The sequence below is a fragment of the Molothrus aeneus genome, chromosome 2 (genome assembly GCF_037042795.1).
Source record: "Molothrus aeneus isolate 106 chromosome 2, BPBGC_Maene_1.0, whole genome shotgun sequence".
Taxonomy (NCBI): Eukaryota; Metazoa; Chordata; class Aves; order Passeriformes; family Icteridae; genus Molothrus; species Molothrus aeneus.
In genome coordinates this window covers 67,373,069-67,386,110 of record NC_089647.1, presented here as the reverse complement: position 1 = coordinate 67,386,110, position 13,042 = coordinate 67,373,069, and the positions used below count along the sequence as shown (strand labels likewise).

At 39.3% G+C, this 13,042-nt stretch overlaps 1 protein-coding gene across 2 annotated transcripts in view; it reads right to left on the bottom strand.

Moving 5' to 3' along the window:
- Positions 1–10,098, bottom strand: part of UCHL3 (ubiquitin C-terminal hydrolase L3) — a 42,858-nt gene extending 32,760 nt beyond the window's left edge. The window contains exons 1-3 of one of the 2 annotated variants that reach the window (XM_066545077.1): positions 9,918–10,098; positions 9,670–9,681; positions 114–242 (exon numbers count right to left, since the gene is read on the bottom strand). In XM_066545077.1, the coding sequence (XP_066401174.1) occupies positions 114–242; positions 9,670–9,681; positions 9,918–9,959 (183 nt within the window). In that variant the 5' untranslated portion in view covers positions 9,960–10,098. The remainder of the gene's footprint in view (positions 1–113; positions 243–9,669; positions 9,682–9,917) is intronic. The other variant, XM_066545078.1, reaches the window with a different exon arrangement.
- Positions 10,099–13,042: the final 2,944 nt, after the last annotated feature.

The window sequence follows — 13,042 nt, the reverse complement described above, 5'->3', positions numbered from 1 at the left end:
AAGGCTTGAGTCTCATTTTGATTCTAATATGACAGCAAAGTACAAGATTCAAACTTTCATTCCCATTTCACTTATGACAAAAGCAATTAACTGATTATTAAATAAACATTTACCTTTTCTGTTATTGGAAAGAGAAGTAGTACTGCACATACAGGTCTTGGCACCATGCTAAGCAGTTCTGGTTCCATACCATAAACATCTACAAATTGCCAGTCAGGATGTATACCCAACTGTTTCAGGAACTGGAAGAGGAAAAAAAAGCATAATATTAAACAAGAACACTCAAACACCTATCTTTTCAGAAGCATAACAGAGTATCCACAATGTGAAATACATTAAAACAACCCATGCTTTCTAAAATTTAAGGAGAATAAGGGAGATACATGTTTTAATAAATAAGGCTGAATAAATCACACACAAACACACAAACTCCCATGTTTTATGTATTTAAATAGTCTTTACAGAAGGGAAGTGGAAACACTCCCAGCACTATTTACTGAAGCATCAAAGCATTTCAACCATTTAAAAAGTGTTCTGTCACAAAACAGAAGATTTTGTGAATCTATTTTTACTGAATATTTATGTTAACTAGAAATCATCAGAGCCATCAGTCAGAGCGCATATGAACAAACTTATGGCATTATTTGACTCCATATGGTATTGTCTGACTCCATGACTTCAGAATACCTGGCACCAGGGCTCATATTGGAGCTCCTACCACCAAAAAGATGTTAGGAGCAAAACCACACAAGATACACACTTTAGTAAGTGTAGCTTTTACAAGGAAAATCTCTTCAAACTATGATGGAGTAATATATTGATGGAGTAATACTTTGATGACTGGATGCTCGCTTTTTAAATGGATATTCTTCTACTCAAGTAAACTAGGCATCACAACAACAGTTGCAGAATCAATGACCACAGAGATGGTCAAAGACAATTTGAAATCTTTTCATTGTCAGACTGGAAGAACCTAACTGAATTCAGGAACTGTTGTTACTATACACATAGTGACCATTCACAATTATATGAAAAAACTAACTGTACACTGTGGCATACGCAGATCTTTGAATGAACATGAGGAAAAGGGAAAGTGTTAAGCATTTAGTAACTGATGAAACAGAAGAGTTTACTTTGAACTTCTATTCTAACCTTCTACATTGTGAAGATAATTACCACTTAGTGAACAGCCAAAAAGAAAGAAGTTCCAAAAGAGAAGAGACTACATGTATGGGTGCATTAAAATATTAATTAATAAGTACTTCCAGTACTTCTCTTATTAAGACAGCAATTAAGCTATCATTTTTACTGCAGGATAAGTAACACAACTGAAAAAATTCCATTTTCCATTCCAATATCATTTGATATTTTGCAATATTACATGAAATAAGGGTACAAATGCCCAAAAATAAAGAAGACACTTACTTAGAAAAAGATAATGATAAAGAATCTCACTAAGTTACTGGACAAATAAGTGGTTTAGTCTCTTGTCCTGTTCTACACCACTGGGGAAAAAAAAAAATCACCAAGCAAGCAACCAACCAACTAACAAAAATAAAACCAACCCCTTTAAACCCAAAGTCAACAAAATGCTAACCAAACCCAAGAATGGTTTCCTCAAACTCCTGAATTAAGAATTTAACAGAACTGAAACTCCATTGATACAGGGCACCTTTCATTATTCATGCTACCATACCACCTAGAAACTTTACAATCCGAGAAATTTTATCTTCCAGTAAACAATGAGAGTGACAATGAAAAATGATGGTCAGCACTACAGAGAACAGCAAGAGCATAGGCTTAGTATGACAAGCAGTGATCTTAACACACAACCAGACCAACTCTACTGTAGAATCATAAACCAAAAATAAAATACTAAGGATAGATTCAAAACAGGCAAATAAGATATCTCTCTGTATGTCAAGAGGGTTTCATTCAGGCCTGGAAAAAAAGATAGAAATATCCTTCTGAAAATTACTAAGTAGATTTTAAAAACTGTGCAGGCTAAGTCCCTGTGTAAGAGAGAGTGACAGACAGGTAACAGATGAACAATAGCTGGCTGGATAGGAAGACAAAGTCATTCCTGTTTTAGGACAGCAGGAAGTTCAGTATGCTTTTTAGACAACATCACTTTCTAAAAAGGTGAGAGATCTATGCTGTTGTCCTTTCCAATTACTTAGGGATTATCCAAGCAAATTTATTCTACAAATACCTACTGTAAATAACAGTTAGGGTTCTTTGGGGGCTCACTCATCTTCAGCTGTTCACTTTCTCTTTGATAATACGTATGCAAGATAACATAAAATAGCAGCTTCATATTTCTCCAGATCTGCACAAGAGAGTATCAGAATCTTTTTCTCAGACACTGCTTATCACACTGCTGACAATTCTTAATTTAAAGGTCTTTGAGCTTTCACCTTATAAAAGAAAAAAGAAAAATTCTTGGCCATATTACAGAAGTCTTAGAGGATCTCAGGAAGAACAACAGCAGCACAACCCTCCCCACACACATCTGTATCTAGTATTCACTTTTTCACATCTTTATTTTTACAGATTGTTGTCATAGTTTTGGTTGTCTCTTTTCTTCTTGCCTTAAAAGACCTTGCTGAAAAACACTTTCTGGTTTTTCACTGGTCCAGCTAGCTAGCAGACAAAAAGCCACTTTAGAAACTACTTTACACCCCTCACCCTTATCTGCACTTCCTATGAATTTGCCCTTTTTGCCCCAGTATTCCAGAAGGCCCTTCTTTCTCACCTAACTACTACCGTTTATAACTAGCTAAGGGAGAGTGCAGAGAAGATGGAGACACTCATCTCAGCAGCACACAGTAAAACAGAGAGAAACAAGAAGCTGAAACACCTCTTGTTGAAAGAGAAATAAGGAAGGCATTTAAAAATAAATGTAAAAAATAACAAACATAGTAAAACACTAGCACCAAGTGTCCAGGAGACTGTGGAGTTTGTGTCTTGAGAAATGCAGAACTTGACAGGTTGCTGAACAACTTGTTTTGAACAGAGTATGGTTGGTCTGCAGAACTCAAAAGTCCCTTCCAGCCTACCTCATTCTATTCTAAATGATCACAAATTGTAAATCTGTATGTCTAAATGTTGGTTAATAGCACAAGCATTACAATAGGCACTTCTAGGCACTCTACCTATGCAGCATGTGGTATAAGCTATTCTGTTTTCATTGCTAGTACTTCAGCCTACTAACTGAAAAAAGCACAGAGCAGCTATCTTTAACATGAGTTTAGAATCCTACTTCTGCCAACACAGTTCCAGAGCCAGTTGGAAGATTTGATCTACCAGGTTTATGGAGATTCAGAAAGGGTAAGTGGGATAAGACAACGTAAGGGTGAAATATATTATAAACTTATGTAGTACATGCATAATTGAAATACTGTCTAAACAGCAATATGCTTTTCTACTCTGTCACTTGCATGCAAAAACAAAGTGAGGACAAAAACTGAAACAAAATAGGAGCTTGACATTTAAGGGCAACTAAAGTTGGACAGCTTCTGCAAATAGTTCAGCAATGTCACATTTTAAATACTAAAGCATTATACTCAAGACCTGGATTTTTCCACATCTTACTATGGTATTTATATAAAAGTTGGAACCATGAAAACATAAAACTGGCAAAATGCACAAACATTTCCAGACTCTCAGATGCAGAAGTCAAGAGAGCTTCTGTGAGAAGAACCAACTGTTGCCATCCTCTTCTAAGCACAAATATAAACCAAACACCTACACCATCTACATTTTATTGTACTTCTGCTGAATGCATTAAAGCATCTCTATATCACAATAAAACCACAGTTAAGACTTTCCTCTGCAAAAATGAAGTGTTCCTATGGTTTTAGGAAACTGGAAGGACAACATATAAATAAACCAATTAAGACAATCAATATTTTCTAACTTTTTCATTAAAGCACAAGAATTTTTAGCACTTTATTGAATTGAAGGTAATTTTTCCCATAAATTGTAGTAAGACATTGAGTAAAATGTAACTGATTGAATAATCATCAGGAAAGGGAAAATTATTCATTTCTTAAAGTATCCAGTTTTATTAATCTATATTAAAAATACAACTGCACAATATTTTGCTTTTAATTCTTTACACATAATTTTTAGAAGCATGTAACAAAACTAAGTCCATTTGAGAAGTGAAATTCCTTTCTAGAAATAAGGGAACCACCCAAACAATATTCTACTGTTGGAGCATTATAAGGATATAGTTCCTCCTTCTTTCATCATGACATTTATGCAATTAAAATGAAGGAATATTTTTTCAGTACATTTTAGAGACAGCATCATTTCAGTCATATGCAGCAGCTGTAAAAACTTTAGTTCTGTACAGCAGGTCAAAAGGCACACCAGGAGCAAAGAAATAGCTGGAACTAAGCTGCATTATTCTTCTTTACCAACTACTCCTCACTTAAAATGGCCACAAGTATGATCTTGTTCTTTGAACAAGTATGATCTTGCTCAAACAAGAGATGACCCATTATAATAGACTTCTTTGGGAAAATCAAAATTTATTACAAATTCTTTAATATCCTCAGGTTCTGTACTTTGGGACACCATAATAAAGTTCAAAGAATACAGCCCAACACAATTTTTTTTTTCAAAAATGTGAGGAAACTTACATCCAGAAAACTCTTATCCTTCCAGTTGTGTTCATTACATCATGGTGTCTAGAAGAGCAACACTGACTCACAGTTAGGGTTCCTGTTCTTTAAAATGAGAGGTATATATTTTTCATATATCCATAAAGCAGTTTTGAAACTTAAAACTCAGGATGCCCAGGCACTGCTGTACATATTCAACCAGGGCATCCCACAGGCAGCAATGCAAAAAAAGCACTCAGAAATCTGGACAAACCAGCTGACCCAGGCCTCCTCCGAAACCAGTGAGCAAGAGCTTTAAAATGCTTCCAGCAGAGTCCTGAGGTGTTGATACTGAGACATTGATTCAAAGCAGAATACTGTGTTATTCTGTGAAAAACACTTAACAGACCTGTTTGCATGATCTAAAAAGTTACTCATAACAGAAATGAGCTGATCAATCCACTCTTCTAAATGAGCTGTTATACACATTTCTTCTTTTACAGTTTACTGAAACAACCATTGGATTCTACTGACTCTGATGGTCCTTTAAGCAAGGAAAATGTCTAAGTGGGAAAAAGCATTTCAGTGCAGTAAGATAACATTTAAGGCATGAATAACTGTCACCTCTTTTCCCCTTTGTCTTCAAGACAGTAAGGGTTTCCTTGTAACAAAAGCTAAGAAACTGAGCAAAAAAGATCGTAAGAAGGACCAGAAGAGGCAAATACAAGTAGATGAATGAAATACATGTTTTTCATAGCTTTCAGTTACTGAAGAACATACGAAGACTGAGCTAAGGCAACCTTTCAACTATTCATATAAACACTACTGTAAACAATTGACAATTTTCCCTGTGCAACATATTCACCTATTTAAACTCAGTAAGAGGGCCACATAGTTGGAGATATTTTAAACTAGAAGAAGCCATTCACAAAGTGCTCTCACTGTGGTCACCTACAATTCCTTCATATTTATCCTTGTGCTTATTCTTTGTTATGCAGCATCACAGGCTCAACATTCCCCCTTTGCTGGCTCTGTGAAAGCCTTTCTGGGATTTTGTGTCTACAGAAAGACACAAACTGAATCCTGGTTTTCAACTCTCTGAGGCTACATGAGTAATAACAGGCTATTTTCCAAGCATGTACACTATCTCCACTATTTTACACTCTGCTTGCCACAAAAGAGTTAAACTCCACTCCCTCACCTGAGAAAAAAAAAAAAAAAAGGAAGTTTAGCTAGGCATTTTAGAAGGACATCTGTGTTTCTCCACAGCCAACATCCTTTCACACTAAGACAGCACCTCAGTACCTCATCTATGAGTGCTACCTTCCATAGCACTTCAGGAATTGTGCGCACCACATTTTCAATTATTTTGATCACTACAGCTTTTCTTTGGGAAAGCTTGTGGGATAGTGTTTCAGAGTCCAGGAAATGAAAAGATCTTTTAGGAAGACTAAGTCCTCCTTCCAAGATACTTAATTCTTCTCTGTATTTGCCTGACACCCTGAAGAGAGGTGTTCCATAAATGGATAAAGACTGGCTGTATCCAGTTTCTGACGTTTGTTCTATGCTTTGTGAGCTTTATCGTCCCCGTAACTTTCAAGTCACAGCTGTCAATGGTTTCCTGAGCTAAAATAATTTTCTTTATGCAGCTGACTCTCAATACCTTAATGGCTTAAAAAACTCAAAACCCCAAAGCCCCCCCAAAAAGTAGGATCAAAGTCCTACAAATAATGCTGGAAGGTAACTAAGAACCAACAACTAAGCCCTAAGAGGCAAAAGGAACTCAAGCCACAGCCAACACTCAGCAGTCAAACTCTGAAGCCAGTGCTTGAGCTTCATAATCAGATGCAGTCAATTACTCTATCCTTATCTGGATCCAACGAGGGCATGAGTGGAAATGTTATGTTATTCAGGAAAGCAGGATTTTTCTTAGAATGTGTAAGATGAAGAAAGGGAAAAGAGAATGAAAAAAGGTGGGCCATCAAGAAAAATATCCACCCATACTTTTTGTTTATCTACGCTTCCCAGACAATCCATTGTGGGTTGTAAGCCGGACTGAAGTAACATGAGAAAGAACAATCAGTTTGTGTTCTGATCTTTTCACTCAAAAAAATGTACATGCAGTCTCATTTTGGTTTTTTTTCTCAGAAGAAATTGGGACCAAGATAACAAACATCATATAGATGGTAATTGAAAAACACAATTTCTGTGCCTTCTCTCAGGAAAATCCCCTAAGATAGCCAGGAAGGAGGGTAGCGCTGGTCACATCAGGCCCCGACCAAAGGAAGGTCAAAGAGAAGAAACCATTCATTCCCCCTCATCACTGTACACAAAATGGAGCTTTGGAAATGCTGAATCATCAGCTCTTTCTGTATCAGAGGTAGACAACAATTCATTCTAACAGACTGGAGAAGTGAAGGAGAAAAAAAGTACTGTGACAATAACTTAGCACCCTATGGTACATTTAACTCCTGCCTTCACTCATTACAACCAGCACTGTGTGCTGCATTGAATGACTGTCTTCTCTCTTGAAAACATCATTACAGACACATGGCACATTTCCACTGCCACTGGAAGTCTTAAAAGCTAAGAAAGAATATTCCTGTTTACCCTCAGCAGCCAGTTTCTGAACCTTCAAATAATTTTAACACATGTGTACAAAGAGAGGTTCTATACAGATTAAGGATTTACAAATTCCTGGACTTGTATTAGAATATAAACACCTTCAGATAGAGAAAATCTTCTGAGATATTTTTGAAAGACTTCACATACCTCTAACTGAGACATACCTTTTTTTTCCATTATCATCTGAATTTCTACCACAAAGACTGAAAGCCTCAAATTTACAGGCTATATTTTAAAACCAGAGAAGATACAGTATTGTAAGAACATACTAAAAGCAAATGAACCTGCATTTAGTACACTTCCTTACTAATTACTTTTAATAAGGGGAATAAAATTATTGGTAAAATAATCAAAACAGCATAAGCACTTGATGTAGTTCTAATTACAATCTAAGACAAAGAATCTATGCATCTTACAGGTCACTGGAATTTTTCTTTTGTTTAAGACTTCACTACCATACCTAGCAATAATTTTAACACTAACAAGAGTAGTATGCATAAGAGATAGTCTAACACTCAACTAAAAAAGCCAAATAACAAACCCCAAGAAGAAACACTTGGCACTTGGTTAGATGACTGACCAAATACATGTATTAAATGACTGCCAGACACGAATATTGCAGTTTTTACAGACAGACCATTGGGGCTTTTAATGCTAAAGACTTCTAGAATATTTTACAGAGCACAGTACAGAGTACTACAAGAAATGCCCATCCTTGCAATTAACTCAAGAGGATTTTCCAAAAATTAATTACCAACTTCATTAAAATTTCAAATTACTATTATTGTTGTTTTAAACATAAGCAGGATATGAATAACTTATGACTAACAGCCCTGTTGCTACACAGTTCACCACTGTACTGATGAGATTAAAAGAACAATGATTAATAATGAAAGGTGCATCCATATTCAACACCCACCTATTTATTATTTTTTTAATATACATCTCTCAGGCTGGATAATAACAATCCTGCTCAGTCAAGACTGGTAGTGAAGGAGGAAATCCAATTGGTTTCAAGTGGCCTTTTCTACACAGAAACAGTAACAAGAAAATCCTTGTGGAGTACAAATTCCTATTAACCATGATCATCTACAACAGCTACATCCATCACCAATGGGCAAAAAAGATGAATTTTAAAAGACTTAAAATTGTATATTTGACATCCCTTTAGGATTTTCTCCATACAACATAAACACATAGGGATACAAGATATTTCAGATGAAAGAATGTCACTATTTTCTCCTCCTCAATTTCTACTTAAAAGGTGGTCTTAATTTGTACCATGATGAGCTCATCTCACCATCTGGAAAGTCAGAAGAAAAAGTTAGATAATTGGAAGTTATTTATTCACTTATTCATTTAGTCACTTATTTTCTGGAATTTAGTCTCTGAATTTCAAAATGAAAAAGTGGAAACTATAGCACGTGTTCAAGATGGGCCCCCAGGAAAGGCCATCAATTTTAACTCAGGAGATTGGGATTATAGACTTCTCAAATTGCTCCACAGCAGCAATACTGTAAGAATTGTAAAATTATTTGCCCTAGGAAACTATAACACACAAAATGACCGAGTATCAAATAACCCTTCACTCTCCTGCAGATGTAGTTTGTACATTACAGCAACCACAACAACAAAAAAACCAAACAAAACATCCTTCACACACAGAAATTCCCAGTTTCCAAAATATTCCAACAATATAGTTTTAAGAATACAATTTTGCTGCTGGAAGTTTCAGAGCCCTTTGGCTTAAACACCATCTTTAACATTATCAAGAGGTCTGCTGAAATCAACAACTGACCATTAACACTATGCTCAAAACTGTGATTGAGAACATGATGCAGGGTTAGAATATGTGTGATTTCCTTTCAGCCAGAGCTTATTTAGTGGGAGCATTGTTTTGTGTATTAGAACAAGCTTCCTTTCTCTAGCGTGGGTTCTACCACACTAACAAAAACAGCAACAACCAATCACGCACATATTGTCATTAATAAGCAGGGAAGTGCAAATATGGTAAAATTACATTGTTTTTATGGTCAGCCAAAAAACTATGAGACTACAACACCATGATGCAAGCAGATCCATACATGTGCCCAAAGCCACCATGTACAGGTCCACACCGGGCACATGTTATATATAAATTAATGTTTTAACCACTAATTAATGAATTAAAACCCACCTTGAAAAACATCAGAAATTTCATTACAGTAATAGCCAGGCCTCAACTATTCCTTTTTACTGTTCGTTTTTTTTTCATACACTATCTTTACGGGAGAGGTTCCAGTGCGGTCCGACATGCCAAGACGAGCACAGACACGCGTAGGGAAGGAAGGGGGCACTCTCCTTGGACAAGACGGAGCCTTTACTATACGAAAACGAGAGGAGACGGGCCCAAAGCTGCAGAGTCTAAAGGTTACCTCAAATAGAAGCTTCTTACCTGATTCGTGACCTGAAAAGAAAGCAGAAAACAGAAGATAGTTAAGACTCAGTCGGATCCACAGAATGAGACCTTCCTCCATCCCTACCTCCACCAGCCACCCCTGAAGAGGCGATGCGGTCCAGCGCGGCCCGGAGCCCTCTGCCCTCTCCCCTCCGCCATCCTCCCGCCAGCCCCACAGCAGGCAGGCTGTCGGGCGGGCAGCCCCCGCGCACGGCAGCGCCCCACTGCCCAGGCCGGGCACTCACGTCAGGGTTGGCCTCCAGGGGCAGCCAGCGATGGGGCTCCATGGCAGTGGCGGCGGCGGCGGATCCCGGTGCGGAGCTGGACGGACGCTTCAGCGCGGCTCTGACAGCGCCTCACGGTGCCGCCGCGCCTCAGCCCTGACCCAGGGACGCGTCACCGCGCCGGGCCTCGCAGGGGGGGCGGGCGAAGGAAGAAACACCGCCCGGCGCCCGCCCGAACCGCCGCGCCGCTTCGCACTGATGGCAGGGGCGGCTCTCCCGGCAGTGGCCGCCGTCCCCCCTTGGAGTGCTCCGGGCGGCGAGGCCTAGAAGATTCCCCCCTCCCCGCCCTCTTGGCTCCCCCGGCAATGGACTCTCCCAGCGGGGCAACGGGTGGTTCCTCTCCCGCGCCGCCGCCGGGGCCTGTGGGGCGCGCCGCAGCCGCCGGGGGGCGCGGCCGCTCGGGGTCGGGGCACGGCGGGGGCCGGAGCCGGGCACGGCGGGGCCGCGGGAGCGCCCGCTAAGCGCCCCTGCAGCCCGGCCCCTCCGAAGCGGCCTCCAGCAGCTGAGCTGAGCCGTAGCGGGAAGGCATGGGCAGCGTTCGGCGAAATACGCTCGCCGGGGACGGGCCAGGCCACGGGGCGAGGCGGGACAAAGGGAGCCAGAGGAACTGCTGAGCAGCAGTGGCAGTAAATTACCCCCACGCCTCAGAATCACAGAATATTCTGAGTTGGAAGGGACCCACAGGGATCATGGAATCCAGCTCCCGGCCCTGCACAGAATGGGGCCCTGCACGTCCCCACGAGTCAAACCATGTGCCTGAGAGTATTGTCCAGACGATTCTTGAGCTCTGCCAGGCTGGTGCTGTGACCACGTCCCTGAGGAGCCTCGTCCAGTGCCCAACCACCCTCTGGATGAAGAAACTTTTTCTGTTATCTAACCTAAACCTCCTCTGACACAACTTCAGGCCATTCCCTCAGGTCCTAGCACTGATTGCCAGAGAGAAAAGGTCAGTGCCTGCTCCCCTGGCTTCATCTTGCCTGAGAAGACCTCAGTGTAGCAGCAAGGACTTGGTGGTTTTTATACATCTTGCTGAAAATTACTGCAAGATGTGTTATAAACGATTAAAAACATTTATCTTCTGTAGGTACAAGTCCCGTCATACTTCCCATCCCATTAAACATGGCATTTCTTGGCGTTTTGGCTAAGATGAAGCACAATCTAATGCATATATACAGTGTGATTACATTTTATATATGTACACATACCAGATTTAGTGTTAATGCCCTCTTTCAAGTTATTTCAGAAAGGCTAAAAGGAACACATCATGGCATTGGTGAGGGCACACCACTGTGTCCATTCTAGAATCCACAGGGACATTGAGGCGCTGGAGCGAATCCAGGGAAGGGCAATAAAGCTGGTGAAGGGTCTGGGAGAGCACACCCTATGAGGCACAGCTGAGGGAGCTGGGGTTGCTTAACATGGAAAAAAAGGAGGCTCGGGGCAGGAGGGGACCTTATTACTCTTTACAGCTATTTGGAAAGAGATTGTAGACAGGTCAGGGTCAGGCTCTTTGCCACAGATAGGCAGACAAGCCAAAATCCATTCATATTTCACCAACTTCTGTTCCAAATTAAAAATTTAATGCATATTTATTTGCCAATGAAAATAAACCAAAATATTTTAAAATTTTGGCAAATGATTTTGTAATTACCTAACCACTGAGATATTAAACTTCAGCTCCCATCTCTACATGTTGGAGATGGAAAGTAAGAAAAGTACCATAATGAATATTAGTCATAGTGCTAAGGGCACTACTGAGAGATTTAATGAAATTGTAATATAAAATAATATGTAAAGTTCTCTAGATAACAAAGTATGTATTAAGAGTTTAGTAAGTTAAGAACAAAGAGATTGTTAAGTCCTCAGCATCAGAGACAGATCTCAGTGATGCATACATTACCAGTATTTTGACAACCATGAGATCGTAAAAACATAGACTACTCAAAATCGTTTGCACACTTAATTAGATACTTTAGAAGGGAGAGGCCAAGATCAGACAGGTCATAAATGTATAAAGCTCATAAAAACACACCCTGTTCCATAATGATTAGTCTTTTTCTGAAATATATTACAGATTCTGATGCTTGAAAGATAGGCTGGAAACAAATGCTCACAGACCGATAGAACAGGTATTTGTTTGTTGCAGCACTGATGGTGAGGGGGATTTCTCCACCTAACTCACTCACCTTTGTCAAGTGCTGTGGTGTATCTATACAGTAAGTGTTGCTTAGTGTCACTATGTCACTACAACATCATCACATACACACCAGAATTAATTTACACAGTATGATCTCATGGTTATTAGATCGTTCTTTTGCACTGTGCTTGCGTCTCCTCAGTTTGGGGGTCATCAGGGGTCTCTGATGAAGGCTTTCACGGTCTTCTTCGCATCTGAACTTTTCAGCTTTGTCTTTGGAGCATGCACAGTTATGGTGTTCCTTGGTCTGTCAGGTCTGAACTGGCCTAAATTCTTTGTTTTGTGGCTAATTGGCTTTGTACTAGCCAGTTTTTCACTAATGCTATACTTATCAATCTCTAAAGCTACCCACTTGGCAAGTTTTTTCTTCTTTTTTTGTCTATTCAGCATCAAGCAACTAGTTAATCATATACTAGCATTACATTGTAAAAAAAACCCTATAATTCAGGTTATATAGATATATAAAAAGTCATGATTTAACTTATATAGATATATCAGGTCATATAGATATATCAGGTTGTATTGATATACAAAAAGTCATGATTTAGGTTATATTGATATCTTATAATTCAAGCTATATAAGCACCTTGTAACTTTAATCTCAGTTTTATAGGCATCAATTCTTTCATTAACACTTACTGACAATACATAGATTTAGTCAGCACTGCTGTGGGACGAGTTATATTTTACTACTGTCACAGCCTCAGAATAGATCTACTGAGATTATGACATTAATCTCTCTATATATATTAAAAGGCTAAAAGCAAATGTAAATCTGATACTAGAGAAGTGTAAAAGTATTATTTTTACAAGTGAAACTGCTGAAGGGTTAGTGTTGCTTTAGTACTCCAGCCACAGTCCAAACTTTATTAATATCAGTATGAAATGC